At 40.9% G+C, this 17,316-nt stretch overlaps 1 protein-coding gene across 2 annotated transcripts in view; it reads left to right on the top strand.

Moving 5' to 3' along the window:
* Positions 1-4,990: 4,990 nt before the first annotated feature.
* NAMPT (nicotinamide phosphoribosyltransferase) overlaps positions 4,991-17,316 on the top strand; it is a 40,361-nt gene continuing 28,035 nt past the window's right edge. The window contains exons 1-3 of one of the 2 annotated variants that reach the window (XM_061413961.1): positions 4,991-5,337; positions 15,439-15,595; positions 17,053-17,156. In XM_061413961.1, coding sequence (XP_061269945.1) covers positions 5,281-5,337; positions 15,439-15,595; positions 17,053-17,156 — 318 coding nt within the window. In that variant the 5' untranslated portion in view covers positions 4,991-5,280. The remainder of the gene's footprint in view (positions 5,338-15,438; positions 15,596-17,052; positions 17,157-17,316) is intronic. The other variant, XM_061413962.1, reaches the window with a different exon arrangement.

Here is a 17,316-nt window from a genome sequence, read left to right as displayed (position 1 = left end):
TATAAGTAGTTATGATATCCAAATTCACACACATAGTATTATAACATGTACACATTTTCCATACTTTGTCCAGGCAAATAGTTGGTTATGAGAGTGTAGTATAGTCATCACAAGCATACAATAGAAAATATACCAGAACACTTTGTAATGGCAGGTCTATGAATAATCCATGTATGTGTGTTAATTCTTCTTGTACGTGTTACACTTACTGTTATCATTTCTATTCTTGTAGACTAAGACTCGGCAGCTTTGTGTGTGTCTTTATGTGATTGCAGCAGATCCAACAAACTGAGTGCTTCAGGAGTTAAGGGCACTGATAATCAGATTCATGAAAACCCGTGTGCTTCTATAAATAATGCATTTTCCTTATGAATTAGAACTCTGAGGTGTCCCAAAGGGCCACAGAAATAAGAAAAGGTCTAAGTTTAATTTAAAATTTCCTCTTTAACATTTTTAACAAATGTTGTGGCTTGTAAGGCTGGAGAAAGTTATGAAGCATGATGGATAACCATTGTCAGGAGTTCCAGGTGGGTGAGTTCCACACCTACTTCTCCACTGTTACTGAGGTGAACTCAAGTCTGATTAGAATACCTGAGGCAACTTTGAAATACAAAAGTGTGCCAAGGCTGAATGGAGGGGTGTGTGGAAATAGGAGTGGTGCAGGAATAACCACCTTGATCAAATGGATGAGTTGCAGGCCTTTTATAACATTCAGAAGGAAATAAACAAGGGGCTGGATGCCCAATTTACCCTGCTTCGACTAGCTATTTGGTAGGAATAGTAGATTAATCCTGGGTTTTGCACAAAGTTGGGGGCCCATTTGAGTCTTTGTTTTTATCATTATTTGTCATGTTGTGGAGACCTATGAGAAACAGTTTTTCAGATCTCCAGAGTTATGACCAACCAAGATAGCATATTAAAAAGCAGAGACATTACTTTGCCAACAAAAGTCCATCTAGTCAAGGCTATGGTTTTTCCTGTGGTCATGTATGGATGTAAGAGTTGGACTGTGAAGAAAGCTGAGCGCCAAAGAATTGATGCTTTTGAACTGTGATGTTAGAGAAGACTCTTGAGAGTCCCTTGGACTGCAAGGAGATCCAACCAGTCCATCCTAAAGGAGATCATTCCTGGGTGTTCTTTGGAAGGACTGATGCTAAAGCTGAAACCCCAATACTTTGGCCACCTCATGCGAAGAGTTGACTCATTAGAAAATACTCTGATGCTGGGAGGGATTGAGAACAGGAGGAGAAGGGGACGACAGAGGATGAGATGGCTGGATGGCATCGCCGATTCGATGGACATGAGTTTGGGTAAACTCCAGGAGTTGGTGATGGACAGGGAGGCCTGGCATGCTGCAGTTCATGGGGTCGCAAAGAGTCGGGCATGACTGAGCAACTGAACTGAACTGATACTACTTGATTTGACTTAGGTCATATCTGAATGGTCTAGTGGTTTTCCCCACTTTATTCAATTTAAGTCTGAATTTGGCAATAAGGAGATCATGGTCTGAGCCACAGTCAGCTCCCGGTCATGTTTTTGCTGACTGTATAGAGCTTCTCCATCTTTGGCTGCAAAGGTTATAATCAATCTGATTTCAGTGTTGACCATCTGGAGATGAAAGAGATGGGAATACCAGACCACCTGACCTGCCTATTGAGAAACCTGTATTCAGGTCAGGAAGCAACAGTTAGAACTGGACATGGAACAACAGACTGGTTCCAAACAGGAAAAGGAGTACGTCAAGGCTGTATATTGTCACCCTGCTTATTTAACTTATATGCAGAGTACATCATGAGAAACACTGGGCTGGAGGAAGCACAAGCTGGAATCAAGATCGCCAGGAGAAATCTCAATAACCTCAGATATGCAGATGACACCACCCACATGGCAGAAAGTGAAGAACTAAAGAGCCTCTTGATGAAAGTGAAAGAGGAGAGTGAAAAAGTTGGCTTAAAGCTCAACATTCAGAAAACTAAGATCATTGCATCTGGTCCCATCACTTCATGGCAAATAGATAGGGAAACAGTGGCAAGAGTGGTTGACTTTATTTTTCTGGGCTCCAAAATCACTGCAGATGGTGATTGCAGCCATGAAATTAAAAGACGCTTACTCCTTGGAAGGAAAGTTATGACCAACCTAGACAGCATATTAAAAAGCAGACACATTACTTTGCCAACAAAGGTCCATCTGGTCAAGGCTATGGTTTTTCCAGTAGTCATGTATGGATGTGAGAGTTGGATTATAAAGAAAGCTGAAAGCCAAAGAATTGATGCTTTTGAACTGTGGTGTTGGAGAAGACTCTTGAGAGTCCCCTGGACTGCAAGGAGATCCAACCAGTCCATTCTAAAGGAGATCACTCCTGGGTGTTCATTGGAAGGACTGTTGTTGAAGCTGAAGCTCCAATACTTTGGCCACCTGATGTGGAGAGCTGACTCACTGGAAAAGATCCTGATGCTGGGAAAAATTGAGAGCAGGAGGAGAAGGGGATGACAGAGGATGAGATGGTCGGGTGGCATCACTGACACAATGGACATGGGTTTGGGTGGACTCCGGGAGTTGGTGATGGACAGGGAGGCCTGGTGTGCTGCGGTTCATGGGGTCGCAAAGAGTCAGACACAACTGAGCAACTGAACTGACTGACTGACTGATGCTACTTGATAAATATACTAAATGCTAGCTATTAAATTGTCTTTCACAGAAGGCCACTTGAAAATGAAATCTCTACTTTGTATTTGGTGATAATTTCATAGTTCTAAATCCTAATTAATTAAAAATTGGTCCTGCTTAAACATGTAGTTACATATTTGTTGTTGTTTAGTCGCTAAGTTGTGTCCGACTCTTTGTGACCCCAGGGACTGCAGCCCACCAGTTCCTCTGTCCATGGCATTTCCCAGGCAAGAATACTGGACTGGGTTGCCGTTTCCTTCTCCAGGGGATCTTTCCGACCCAGAGACTGAACCCACATTTCCTGCATTAGCAGTCTGATACCCCTGATGCCTAATTCTACCTTAGACAAATGGAGCCTTTTCTATTGGTAACATGACTTCATATTCCTCTTATCCTCTGGAAACTGCTCTGTGTTCAAGTTGCTGCTGAGTGCAGGCCTTATGACTGTTTCTGCATTTAACAAGCAATGTTAATAGCATATTTAATTGCACTGATATTAAGCCTTTTCACCTTAAAACTGTAAATTCAATTCAAAGACTGAAGCTTAAACTTTATGCTACCATAAACAAAGCCCACTTTGTAATCAGAATTCTATTCCCCGCCCCTGACACACACACACGCACACAGAACAATGGTCAGTTATACATCCATGGATTCCAGGAAGCTAAGCAAAAGCATTTGTCATTTAAGTAAAATAGGTTATAGAAATTTTAAATGAATGAAGGAAGAAAGGTCCAAATTAAGAGCAAAATGGATCATTTTTCTTCTTTGAATTGTACTCTTTAATATATTAATAACATAATCTCCGCAAATACAATTTTTAGTATTTTAATATTAATTTAGTTTTGAAAGTAATTTTCCCCAGTAAACATAAGTTAGGTCAACCAAAAAAAGCCTCGTTTGTTTTAAACCTTGCTGTTGAAATAATTCTAAATGCATTAGTATTATTCATTACCTTGGTGAGCGCCTAGGGATATCTCACCACGTCTGTAATCTTTGCCTTTACTGAATCTCCCTATAGATGGAGGCTATTGTCAGGAATCTGTACTAACTCCGAGACATAGTCTGGACTGAAGTTGCTTTTAATTGAAGAGGCCTCAGTGTTTGGACCGGAGAAGGCAATGGGAACCCACTCCAGAACTCTTGCCTGGAAAATCCCATGGACAGTGGAGGCTGGTGGGCTGCTGTCTATGGGGTCGCACAGAGTCGGACACGACTGAAGCGACTTAGCAGCAGCAGCAGTGTTCGGACAATGAATCTCTCTCAATTCACAGCCTCCACCTTTACCCTCCATAAAATGAGACTTCCACTAACTTGAATGACAATTGCAAAGTTCATGTACCAGTTTTCATTAAGTTGGTTTTCCCCTGGTAACCTGTGTCTTGTAAAACCTAAATCTTAAAAAAAAAAACAAACAAACTATTAATCATAGGGACAAAGGAAATCAGTTTTACGCAAAAATGCAACCACGTATGAGAACTACGCAAATGGATGGTCCACGTTTGGCTGAAGTCATCCGACGTCCTTTCATTTGCTTTTGTATTTCCAGTTTGCCAACCCGTTTCCCAAGATTGAGCGATTACAGCGATGACACAAGTCAGTCTCGCACCCTGTCAAAGACTGTGGCCCGTTGCCAATTGCTCCTCGGCAAGCTAGACTCAACTGGGTCTTATCCTCTGATTGTCTGTCGGGACTGAATTCAACACCCGAATTTGGGTGCAGGCTATTTTCTCGGGAAAAGTCAAAACATCCTCAAAGGATCAAAGAGCTCAGTCACAGAGGTGGAGGAAAGTGGAGCCGATGAGTCAGGTTAAGCAAACCCCTCAGCCCTTGTTCCTCAGCGCAGCGCTCCAGATTTTAAAGACGGTTAGGAGGACCAGGAGAGACACGAGGGATGAAGGCAAAAGGCTCGATCCTGAATCTGAGCCAGAGACAAAGGTGAGGAACTGCGCGAGGGGGACGGGGAGACGGACAGAGGGAGGCTCCTCAGCCCCCAGCCAGTGGCGTGACTTCAGGAGGACTCAGAAAACGGGCCAGGACTGGGTAAGGATAGGAAGGTGCCAGCGGGGCGGGCGAACAGGCTAATCGTAGGAGTGGCGAGGCTGGGAACGCCCCCTCCCGGCCCCGCCCCCACCCCGCAGCGTAGGGCCGGGAAATGAAAGCCAAGCGTGCGCATGGGTCACGGGCCGCGGCGGCCCCTCAGCCTCCGGCTTCCCGGGGTGGGCGTCTCCGAGAAAGGCGCGTGCCTCACGTCCTTCCCACCCCGCCCCCTGCTATCTGCGCACGCGCGGCCTCACCCCGCCCCTCGCGTCCCCGGCGGAGCGATGGGACGGGGGCGGACAGCCGGGGTGAGGAGGCCGCCGGGAGTCCCTAGATTGCCGGCGCGCTCCGCCTCCGCCGCCGCTCCACCGCCGCCGCTTCCCTCGCCGCGTCACGGCTCCCGGGACCGCCCTCCTCTGGCCCCTCCTACTCGCTCCCTTTCCCCCTCCTCTTACCCTCCCGCTCCGACCGATCGGTGACTTAAGCAACGGAGCGCGGTGAAGCCCATTTTTCTCCTTCCTCGCAGCCGCGCCGGGCAGTTCGCGGCGCGCGGCCCCCACGCTCCCGCCCGAGATGAATGCTGCGGCAGAAGCCGAGTTCAATATCCTCCTGGCCACCGACTCATACAAGGTAGAGGCTCGGGGAGGAAGAGGGTGCGTCGGGGAACAGCGCGAGGCTGCGGGGCGGGGGCGGCCGGGCTGGGGTCTTGGCGCTGGGGAAGCCCCGAGGGAAGGCGCGGCGGCGGCGGCGGCGGGCGGGATGGGGCAGGTGAGGCTGGCGCCGCAGTTGGGAAGGAGGCTGATGGAGCAGGGATGGAGGGATGGACGGCAGGAGGCGGGGCCTGGGGGGTGCGTGGTGGGGCGGTGCGGCGAAGGGTTGAGGCGGGCCCGAACCGGTTCCCCGCACTCGCCGCCCGGGGCTCCGGGCAGCTCAGCGGCCCGACGGCCGGGGCGTCACTGGGTGAGCTCACGCCTTCCCCAGGAGTGCGGCCTTTTGGTCCTGGGCCAGGCAGGGCCGGCCTTGGTTAGGGCTTGCATGCAGAGAGCAGGTCAGTTAGGTAACGGCCCCTGGGATTCCGCCGTGGAAAGAGGGAGTCAGGTTTGAAAAGTAGGGTTTCCCCCGCGGAGCTGAGTCAAGCAAGCTCACCCCTTAGTCGGCAGATGTGTCCCTCCTCGAGGAAGGGGTGGGCGAGGTCTAGTAGGGCTGCTGGAGCCAGCCACGTTCTTCTTCTGGTGGCCCCGGTGCGGAGGACCCTTATCTGTCTGTTCCGGGGAGCCCTGCTCGATTCCCCAGTCCCACTCCATTGGGCTCGGTTTCAAACTCCTTTGCGTCTGGTGATCACTCACACTCCTCATCGTCTGTTGCAAAGACCGATCTGCCTTTATTCCATTAGAACCACTTTGTGATTTCTGTGAAAAGGAAAGTGAAACACAAGAAGTTTAAAAAAAACTGTAGTTAACCTAGAGAACATGTTGAGAGGACACAGCGTTCTGTTACTATGGCTATTGGACGCTTGTATGTATAGGTGTCCCGATCATTTTATTTGAAACTCACATACATTAATAAAGGGAAGAGTGGTTAAAGGGAAATTTGAAGTAAACTGGATTATACTTTACTAACAAGCTTTGTTATCCAGGACACCTAAAAAATGACATGTCAGACTGAAAACTCCACTTTCACAAAATAAGTTTCAGTTTTTACTTGAGCAGCATGGTAGTTTGGAGTATAGCGATTAAAGCATGTTTTCAGATTTTTTGTTGTTCTTTTAGTTTTTTTCTTAAATATTCCAGTATTTTCGAGAATCCCATTTTACCTCTTTTTTAACTTTTTTTCCTAGCTGGTTTAAGATTCTACTTTTGATAATTAAGGTGGGTTATTATTTAAAGTAGAACCAAGTTTCTTTAAGGAGTGGTCTTTTAAATGGAACTTTAAAATGGAAATCTACACAGTTGCAAGGAGACCATAGTGCTATCAAGGATGGTTTACTTGTGCTTCTCTTGTGGTTACTTAGTTCATGGTATTTTGAGTGTTTATTTAATAGTGATTTTAGAATGGTCTCATTCACAGTTTTCTAAAACTTTATCCCCTTACCTAAATCTTTAAAATAATTTTCAAGTGTTTTAATGTATTAATAACAAGAAAGGTAAGTTTTAACTTTTAAAAACAGTGTGCAAGCTTCTTTAGTTTGTGGCTCCTCTAGCTATTGTATATAAGGAATGTAAAATTGCTTTAACATCAGTTTCCTGGGATGAAAGGTAAGAGTGGTTACCCTAATGTTTTCTAATCTGCTAGCTAGGCATACTTAACAGCACTATTCGAATTTGTACCTATTTAATAAAGTTTATTCCTGTCCATTTCAAGTCAGACTGGTTGGTGTATTTATCCCCTTCCTAATATAAAACCTTTTAAGAAGATTATCATCTTAGTAACTAACATGTTTCATTTCCCACCCTCCCTCCCAAGAAAACCCTCAAGAGGATTCAATCAGGTTAATGTTTTATTATACCAGTGGTTTGCAGCAGTCAGTAAAATAAATTGTGTATTTTACACTTGCAATTTAGTTTTTAAGTTTCATTTTCCTTACATTTTTGGTGGTACTTATAGCCTGTTTCGGAGAAGGCAGTGGCACCCCACTCCAGCACTCTTGCCTGGAAAATCCCATGGACGGAGGAGCCTGGTAGGCTGCAGTCCATAGGGTCGAGAAGAGTCAGACAGGACTGAGCAACTTCACTTTCACTTTTCACATTCATACATTGGAGAAGGAAATGGCAACCCACTCCAGTGTTCTTGCCTGGAGAATCCCAGGGACGGGGGAGCCTGGTGGGCTGCCGTCTATGGGGTCGCACAGAGTTGGACACGACTGAAGTGACTTAGCAGCATAGCCTGTTTATCATTTTTGCTTTTTTTTTTTTTAATCTTCCTGGATGAAGAGGAGACAGCAACGGTAATCTTGAGTCTAGAAGCAGTAGAATTACACTTCTATTTGGAAATTACCTGAGAAGATTATATACACATCCTTATCAGTACTTACATACTGTTGGCCAGTTAAAGTAGGGAGCTAGCAGCTTTGGTTGTATTGGTGGAACAGAACAGAACAAACTAAATTGTTGATTTGGTTCTTTTGCAAGGGGTGGGTTGGGTAGAACTGAAGTAAGGATAATTGGCTGTCTAGGCACTCTAGAAAGGTATTTTGCAAGTAGATAGAATAATGTCCAAGCACATGACAACATGTAGAAATTTTGTTTTTGCTTGTATCCTTTCCAGACAGTTCAGGACAATTTGGACTAAAGGGGCATTTAAAATATGTATTCATTTCTGTAATCTCTTACTTCATTATACATAATGATAAATGAAGGAAATAGATGAATGTGGTTGTTTCTTCTGTTTTCATCCTGGGTTCTTGTTACAAATGAAAAGGACACTTAATCTTAAGTGTTAACCACTTATATTTTCAAAATGGTTTAAAGAAAATTATCTACTGGGTTATATTTACATTGTGCTAATAAGCCAGCTAAGGAAAGGTGCATTGGGGCTGGCCTTAGCCATTGCGGTGCTAAAAAAGTATTTGGAACATTTTTTTGTAAAGGAAATAAGTCATTTTTTTCCCCACTTATTTCTGGGATGACCACTGATCAGTTTCCAACTAAATGAATCAGTAAAAGATTCATTTCTATTCCATTCTTCTTCCCCTTCTATATAGATAATGTCTGTAACAAACTACAGCAGAGAGTAGTTTTACCATTTCTGAACATTCTGCCTGTTAGCAGGTTGAAATGGAAGATGTTGTCAATTCAGACTCAGTTGGAAAAAATAAATAACATGCAGTGCAAGAAAGAAATCTCTAAGCAATTTACAGTTTAAGCCACGTCAGACACATAAGTTATGAAATGTGCTGTCCAGTGTGGGTTGCTTCTCAAAAGGTCATTTTAAACTGGTTATCTTGAATTCAACACATTTTCATCCATTAATTAATAAATATTAGAGACCCATTAGGTATTATAATGGGTCCCATCACTTCATGGCAAGTAGATGGGGAAGCAATGGAACAGTGACAGACTTTATTTTGGGGGGCTCCAAAATCACTGTAGATGGTGACTGCAGCCATGAAATTAAAAGACACTTGCTCCTTGGAAGAAAAGTTATAACCAACCTAGACAGCATATTAAATAAGCAAAGACATTACTTTGCCAAAAAATGTCCGTCTAGTCAAAACTGTGGTTTTTCCAGTACTCATATGTATGGATGTGAGAGTTGGACTGTAAAGAAAGCTGAGCACCAAAGAATTGATGCTTTTGAACTGTGGTGTTGGAGAAGACTTGAGAGTCCCTTGGACTGAAATGAGGTCCAACCAGTCTATCCTAAAGGAAATCAGTCCTGAATATTCATTGAAAGGACTGATGCTGAAGCTGAAACTCCAATACTTTGGCCACCTGATGCAAAGAACTGACTCATTTGAAAAGACCCCGATCCTGGCAAAGATTGAAGGCGGGAGAAGAAGGGGATGATAGAGGATGAGATGGTTGGAAGGCATCACAGATTGGATGGACATGAGTTTGAGTAAGCTCTGGGAGTTAGTGATGGACAGGTGGGCCTGGCATGCTGCAGTCCATGGAATCACAAAGAGTTGGACAGGACTGAGCAACTGAACTGAACTGAGGTATTATAAAAGACAAAAGATGTCCATTACAATCTAAGATGGGTGAAAGTTGATTTTAGAAAAGTTACAAAAGGCTGTATGATTTATGTATGGTGATTAAGCACCCAAGGTAGCTTTTTGAAAAACAGCTTGCTTCCTCATAAGTGGCAGAATAACAAATCTTATTTGGGCATTTTGGGGTTAAAGATTTGGGGCTAGATGACAATCATTCCTATGGGTAAGTTAGTCCTGCCTCAGACTTGAGCTACCAGTGTCTTCCTCTGAACTGTTCCTTGTTTTTCAAAGTTGCTTCTCCTTCACCAATTCTGAACACTTAAGTATGGTTAAAACAGCTCCAGTGGCAGCCTAAACCCTGTGAGAAGTGTGGTCCTGCTGTAGTTTGTATGTCAGAGAGCACCTGTGCATTCTTAGGATAGCGTTTTCCCAGTAAGTTTTATATTATGAATTACAGGAAAAACCCAGGCAACAGAAATAAAATCCTATATGTAAATCATGAATATACTTCATAGAAAAACTGGATGAGGCCAGCAATAATTGTAGAGTATCTTGCAAAACAAAAATACCAGAAACTGATAGCCTTTTTGTCAGTTTATGAAATCTCTCTTAAAGGTGTGCCAAGAAAAGGTGTAAGTTGCTAGGAATTCTACCAGAGTCAAGGGAAGAGGCAGCATAATGATAATGGCTGGTTTTATAATTTCTCCCCTTCACTAAAATAATATAATCCCCAAATCCTTAAATTGTATTTTGATGTTAGTAGTGCTTTATAAGCCAAATAGCAATGAGTCATTTTCTGGAGCAACAGAAGGACAGGGGTTGAGAAATCCTGAATAATATTGAAAAGAAGAAAAAATCCATTATGATTTTTGCTGTTTCTGGCTCATTACTTTTGAAAAGGTAGAGAGTCTTAATAAGTGCCTCCTACAAATGCCCTTAGATATTACACAGGTAACATAGCTTCATTTGTGACTTCGAGTCTGTTACTCCATATGCTCTTATATACACATGGTAGTGTTGAAATGTTGGCTTGTGATTATTTCTTAGTGATTATAACTGTGAAAGTAGGTTAGTAGTAGTTACCTTTGGTCATGTGATACCAATGTGGGAGGAAAGCTCTTGGAAATATATTATGTCAACCTTATAGGAAATCTAGAGAAGCTCAGGAGAAAAGTATACTTTGCTGTCACAGAAAAACTCTATGCAACTGTAATACTTCTCATATTTCTCTTGAACTGTCATACATGGTTAATTGACACTGGGAGTGCAGTTTTTAGAAGCTTATTTTTTCATGAAGTAAAATCAACCACATAACTGAAATTTAGGTTTATTAGAAGAGCTACATTTTCCCTTGTGTCTCTGTTCTTCATCACACATATATTTATGTGCTGGCGGGATTCTGTTAGTTGCAGGAAGGCTATGTCAGTTTAAGAAACATTTTTAGGGGTAGTCTTTGTGGAGAATATTAAGAGAAATTTGTTATTTTCTCATTTTATAAATTTAAATTTGTTGTACAGCCATTTTCTCAAGTGGTGGAAGTTCAAGGCAGTGCTGAAAAACAATATGATTTAAGAGTGCTCTTTTGGCAGGTCACTTAATTTTGAATATTATGAAGCTTTTTGTTAGTGTTTACTTACCATACTTAAAACTAAGCTCTTGATTTCCCTACCCAGTCCTTCCATGCCTTTCCTCGTCTCAGCAAATGGCACCATTATTCACTCAGTTGCTCAAGCCAAAAATCTAGGCAACATCATAAAATTCTCCCCCTCTTTTTCCCAAATCTAATCTATCAGCCTACTTCTTCAAAGATATTGAGTCATCATCTCTCACCTGATCTGAGTTTTGGCAATAGTCTCTTACTGATACTCCTGCATCCACTCAGGTCACCCTGTAATCTACTCTCCACCTCTGCCAGGCTTGTCAAATGTGAATCAGATCATAATCACTCTAGCCTAAAGCATACCAGTGGCTTCCCCACTTGAGGTAGCCTGTGAGTCTTATGTGATCTTGTCCCTGCATCTCTCTCTGACTTCATGTACCTCCTCCTCATTCTCTAAGCACCAACCACAGTGGTCTTCATTTCTGTTCTGACCCTGAAGTCAAAATATTTCCTATTTCCTTGTCATTTAGATCTTGTTCACATGTCACTATCTCAGAAGAAGCCTTCCTGGCCTCCTATTTAGTCTCCCATGCCTTAATTTTTCATAGCATCCATCTAGCTCTGAAATTATGTTATGACCTCTCAGCCCTCACTTGGAGAAGGCAATGGCACCCCACTCGAGTACTCTTGCCTGGAAAATCCCATGGATGGAAGAGCCTGGTAGGCTGCAGTCCATGGGGTCGCTAAGAGTCGGACACGACTGAGCGTCTTCACTTTCACTTTTCACTTTCATGCTTTGGAGAAGGAAATGGCAACCCACTCCAGTGTTCTTGCCTGGAGAATCCCAGGGACGAGGGAGCCTGGTGGGCTACTGTCTATGGGGTCGCACAGAGTCGGACATGACTGAAGTGACTTAGCAGCAGCAGCAGTAGCAGCAGCCCTCACTAGCCCAGTGAGACTAGGGACTATGTCAGTCTATTTTACTTCCCCATCCTTAGCATCTGAACCAGTGCCTGATTACACAGCAGGTAGAGTATATATTTGTGAATGAATTAACTGTTTATAAAATAAAAATGTATTGATTTGAATTTCTGCTATATCATCTCATTTTCTGATAAAAGTTCCAAGGGGCTTAGGGTGACAAGTTTAGCAGAAATGAAGTTTAGTAAAATGAAGAGGACAGTAAACTTAGCACAACTAAAATGAGCTATTTTAGAAAATATTTACCAAGAAGCTCTGTTTAAAAATTTTTTCCCATTTAAACAATGTATATGCCAGTATATAAACAGATCGGAACATACTATTATATTTTATTCTTTTCAAATATATTGGCTGTTAGTAAGTGGTTGATAGTAAATTGTTCCATAGTTAATTGCCAGAGAGTTTGCTGATTGTTTAGCTGAATTCTTAAATAGTTCTCTTAAGTTTCTCCAAAGATTTTAGAAGTCATACGTTATATCTAACTAAGCCTAGACAACTTTGTATTTTTAATGTTTGTTTTCAGAGAGACATTCTGAATACTTACGCAAAGGTTTTAAGTACCATAATTAAAGAACACAAGTAAAGCTTTAAAATTATATAAACGTATTTCATTATTGTCCATAACAGGAACTGTATTTGTAGGATGGAAAATCTTTAGTATACTTTTAAACCAAGGTGGAATTAAATAGCTTAGGTACATTTCCATTTAGCTTTTGACTGCTTGGTCTACTCAGAAGAAGAAAATAATTCATTTGCCTTCTAATACTTTTAAATCTGATATAGAAAAAGTAAACTATTATAAACTATTAAAGGTGCACCATTAAGTATGTGAACCTTGAAAAAGGTCCAATAACTACTGAGTCACAACTGTGAATCTTTGTTCAAATTTTACTTCATCAGAGCTGACTTTTCTCCCACCTCACTGCTTATTCCCACTAAGGAAATTGGAGTTATTTAGATTGTAAACTGGACATTTTCATTTTTATATACATGTATATAAAATGTATATATTTATATGTATACATATATACATTGTGTACATTTTCAAGTGGTGATATCTTTTTCTAACCAGTTTCTTAAGTAGTTAAAGTAGTAATCATTTATTACTGTGATTATCATGCCTATATATACATATGCATGTTTTTGCATTTTAATGAATCAGCTAATAGACTTAATTGCTCTGGATTTTGTATTGGCTTGGAGAAGGAAATGGCAACCCACTCCAGTATTCTTGCCTGGAGAATCCCAGGGACAGAGGAGCCTGGTGGGCTGCTGTCTATGGGTTGCACAGAGTCAGACATGACTGAAGCAACTTAGCAGCAGCAGCCTCTGTATTAGCTACTTCACTGAACTACTTTTTAAATCTGAAATTTACACTGGCATCAGCCCCTGAGTTCTAACTTTAAAAAACTGACATGTACTTCTAGGGTTTTTTGTTTTTGTTTTGGCCTCGCCATGCAGCATGTGGGCTTTCCTGATGGCTCAGACGGTAAAGAATCTGCCTGCAGTGCAGGAGACCCAGGTTCAATCCCTGGTTTGGGAAGATCCCTGGAGAAGGAAATGGCACCATACTCCAGTGTTCTTGCCTGGAGAAGTCTGTGGACAGAGGAGCCTGGCAGGCTAGGGTCCATAGGATCGCAGAGAGTCAGACATGACTGAGTGACTAACACACATGCACATGAGGAACCTTTGTTCCCTGATCAGGGGTCAAACCTATACCCCCTGTGGTGGAAGCACAGCGTCCTAACCACTGGACTGCCGGGGAAGTCCCTATGCTAGTTTTGATGAAGCTTCCATATACCTTGTAATATATAGATAACTGCCTGTGTGTGTTCAGTCCAACTCTTTGAGACCCCATGGACTATAGTCTGCCAGGCTTCTCTACCCATGGAATTTTCCAGGTAGGAATACTGGAGTGGGTTGCCATTTCCATCTCCAGGGGATCTTTCTGATCCGGGGATCTAACCTGCGTCTCTTGCGGCTCCTGCATTGGCAAGGGGTTTTTTTATACCACTGCATCACCTGGGATGCATAGATGAGCAAAACAGAAAGTTGCAACTCTTACCTGACTTAGGCAACAGACCACGTATTAACAATAAAGATTCACCTCCAAGGTTACCTGTAAGCAGCATCAGGGGGCTATTAGACAGAGTTGTAAGTTGCTTCAATGAGAAAGGAAACATATTTTAAACATTTGTGACTTTTTTTCTTTCTGTATTCATTTTAGAGTTTTTGTGTTAAGCCACAAAGATTCTTTAGATTAAAGCCAAGTTTTACTTGGATTGAGATTGTGCAGCCAAACAGGGAAAACATTAGTTTTTCTGAAACTTGAGATCAGAAGTAAACAGGGAAAATGGTTTATGTTCACAGCAGTCGTCCATGAAACTCATCTGCAAACATTTATTCCACCATTACCCTGACTCATCACCCTATCTGTAAGCTTTAAGGCATTATTATTCCTATTTTTTCAAATAGGAAAATACACAGTATTCTTCTAGTTGTTTTTTATTGGTAAAATATTGTAACCATATTAAAATGTAATAAATTCAGATTATAATGAACACAGAAAACAAAAACAAATAAATTTTCAACAGTGGCCCTTACCTAAATTCATGGAAGAGAGATTTGTAATAACACCTCTTCATATCTTTAAATCCACAAGGATTTAATGTTGTAATTGTATAGGCATATATTTTGCAATTCAGAGGTGGTTTGAGAAAAAATTACAGAACAGGGTATTTTTTTCCACTGCTGCTGCTGTTGCTTTCATCCAGGTTTTCACAGTGTCACTATGAAGACTAGAAGAGATCGTTTCCAGTACCTCACTATGCAGATGGAGAGCCTGAAGAAGTCATTGACTATTGACTTGATGAGCGTTCCACACTTAAATAGTAACAGTACCAAATTCTGCTTTCAGTTCATTCTTGTATGTTGTATATCCCCCCAGGCAGCTGCTTCTCTTTCCCAAATGAAGACTGTTCACCAAGAGTAAACGAGATACCTTTTTTTAATTTTTCTCCCCAAGTGTCCGGTTCTATAGAGGCTATGTACTTCCTTAAATCCAGTCTGTTTATAAAAATTTATACTCGCCTGTGATTTTGAATTTAAGATACCGAAGTATTAACAGTGTCTTAATCATAATGGGGCTTCCCTGGTGGCTTGGTGCTAAAGGACCCATCTGCCAATGCAGGAGACATGGATTCAGTCCCTGGATGGAGAAGATCCCCTGGAGAAGGAAATGGCAACCCACTCCAGTATTCTTGCCTAGGAAATCCCATGGACAGAGGAGCCTGGCAGGCTACAGTCCATAAGGTTGCAAAAGAGTCGGACATGACTTAGCAACTAAACAACAATAAGCACGATACTTACTTTTTATTCTTTATCGCCGGAAAAGAAGCTCATCAATAGCAAATCAGTATATTTTATCTAGTTTTTACATAATTTCAAGTTATTCTGTTCTTCTGGTATTTTCTAATTCAAGTATTTCTCTTTCATATAGGTTACTCACTATAAACAGTACCCACCCAACACAAGCAAAGTTTATTCCTACTTTGAATGCCGTGAAAAGAAGACCGAAAACTCGAAAATAAGGAAGGTGAAATATGAGGAAACAGTATTTTATGGATTGCAGTACATTCTTCATAAGTATTTAAAAGGTATTGCTTTTCCTAATATGTTTAAAATACTGTTTTCATATACCTCTTCATAGTTGTTCTCCTATACTGTCATATTTTATTATTTGAAGTAACTTTTTGAAGAGTCTAATTTTGATATTAATTACATTAGGGGTTCTTTTGAAATTTTTAGAAATCTGTTAATTTGAAAGCATTAAATTGTATAATTTGTATGTACTTGGTGGTCTAAATAGGAGAGAGATTTTCTGAAACTAATAAGCTTGGGAAGAAATTTAGAGAAGTGAATAATTTTCTGAGAGTCATCTGGTTTGTTGGCAGACTTTAGTCACTAATTCAAAATAAAGGATTTGTTACTGACCTGGAAACTCATTTTGAGTTGTGATAGCAGTTAGAATATGTTTATGCTAGTCACTTTTACCTTAAAGGCCTATGTTTCAAAACTACTTGTAACTGTAGAGTTAGTCTCAAATGCATTTTAAAGAAGCAGAATCCCCCAAATAATTTTTGTACTTTATTACTTGGAAGTCCATTTGGAGGGTGGGGAAATAGTTCCAAAGGTTTCTATACATTTTGGAAAACTTCATTTTTACCTTTTCAAATAAAAGTAATCTCAGAATTGAATACAGATTAAGTTGAATTTTATGCAGATAATTTTTTCTGTAACATTGGCAGTTTTAAGATTAGATAGTTGAGATATGTTGTGCTATTGAAAATATACTTGGATATCAAAAGTACTTCATTACAACACAATTACCCAAGATGTTTTACATAAGTTTACTACTGATCTTATTTAGAGAGTTACCAAAGACTAATGTTACACTTCAATTTCCTTCAGCTTAAAAGCTTTATAAAGTGTTATTTATTATTAATTACAGCTAAAATATATGGCTTGTTATAGGCCAGCATTCTAAGAACTTTTATTCAGATGTCATAACTCATTTAGTTCTCACAACCACACTATAAGTAGGTATTATTCTCATTTGATAGATAAAGTTAGCTAAAGGTGTATGGGAGGGCGGGGGTGGCAACAACGTAGGAACTGTGAAAATTATTGGATTGTCAGCCTCCAAAGATATACTTTATGAATAAAGTAAACAGGTTAACCTGGAAACCACATGTCAAAGGCTTACTCTCAAATCTGAAGACTGTATAAATTAACACAGGTTTTTTAAAAATCTCCCTAGAAGTGAATTTGTTACTGTAATTTAAAATATATATACATACACACATATAAAAATCTCTTCTACTGCAAATTTGTTTTTCACATAATTAACTTTTATGCTTCTGCTTATGAGTGGTTGGAAGTGCAGATTCCTTTTCTGACTCTGCTGTTGACTCTGGGTAAATCATTTAACCTCTCAGTTCTTGTTTTTTAATCTATAGAATGTGTGAAATAGCTAGAGACATTAATCCTATGACAACTCAGCAATTCACAGCATGCCTTCAGAAATGTAAACAGGAGATGTTTATTTTTTTAGGTAAAGTAGTGACCAAAGAGAAGATCCAAGAAGCCAAAGAGGTATACAGAGAGCATTTCCAAGATGATGTCTTTAATGAAAAGGGATGGAACTACATTCTTGAGGTAAAAAATGTGTATTTTGTATTTTGGTTTTACTTTTAGTTCAAAATTTCTTGCCAGAATTTGAATAGAAGATTAGGCTATACAGTTGATCTTTGAAAACCAGGTTCGAGTTGCACAGGTCCACTTCTACATGGAGTATCTTTCAGTAGTAAATACTACA

This window comes from Bos javanicus, chromosome 4 (genome assembly GCF_032452875.1).
Source record: "Bos javanicus breed banteng chromosome 4, ARS-OSU_banteng_1.0, whole genome shotgun sequence".
NCBI lineage: Eukaryota > Metazoa > Chordata > Mammalia > Artiodactyla > Bovidae > Bos > Bos javanicus.
Note: the sequence above shows the minus strand (reverse complement) of the source record. Positions and strands in the feature narration are given on the sequence as shown.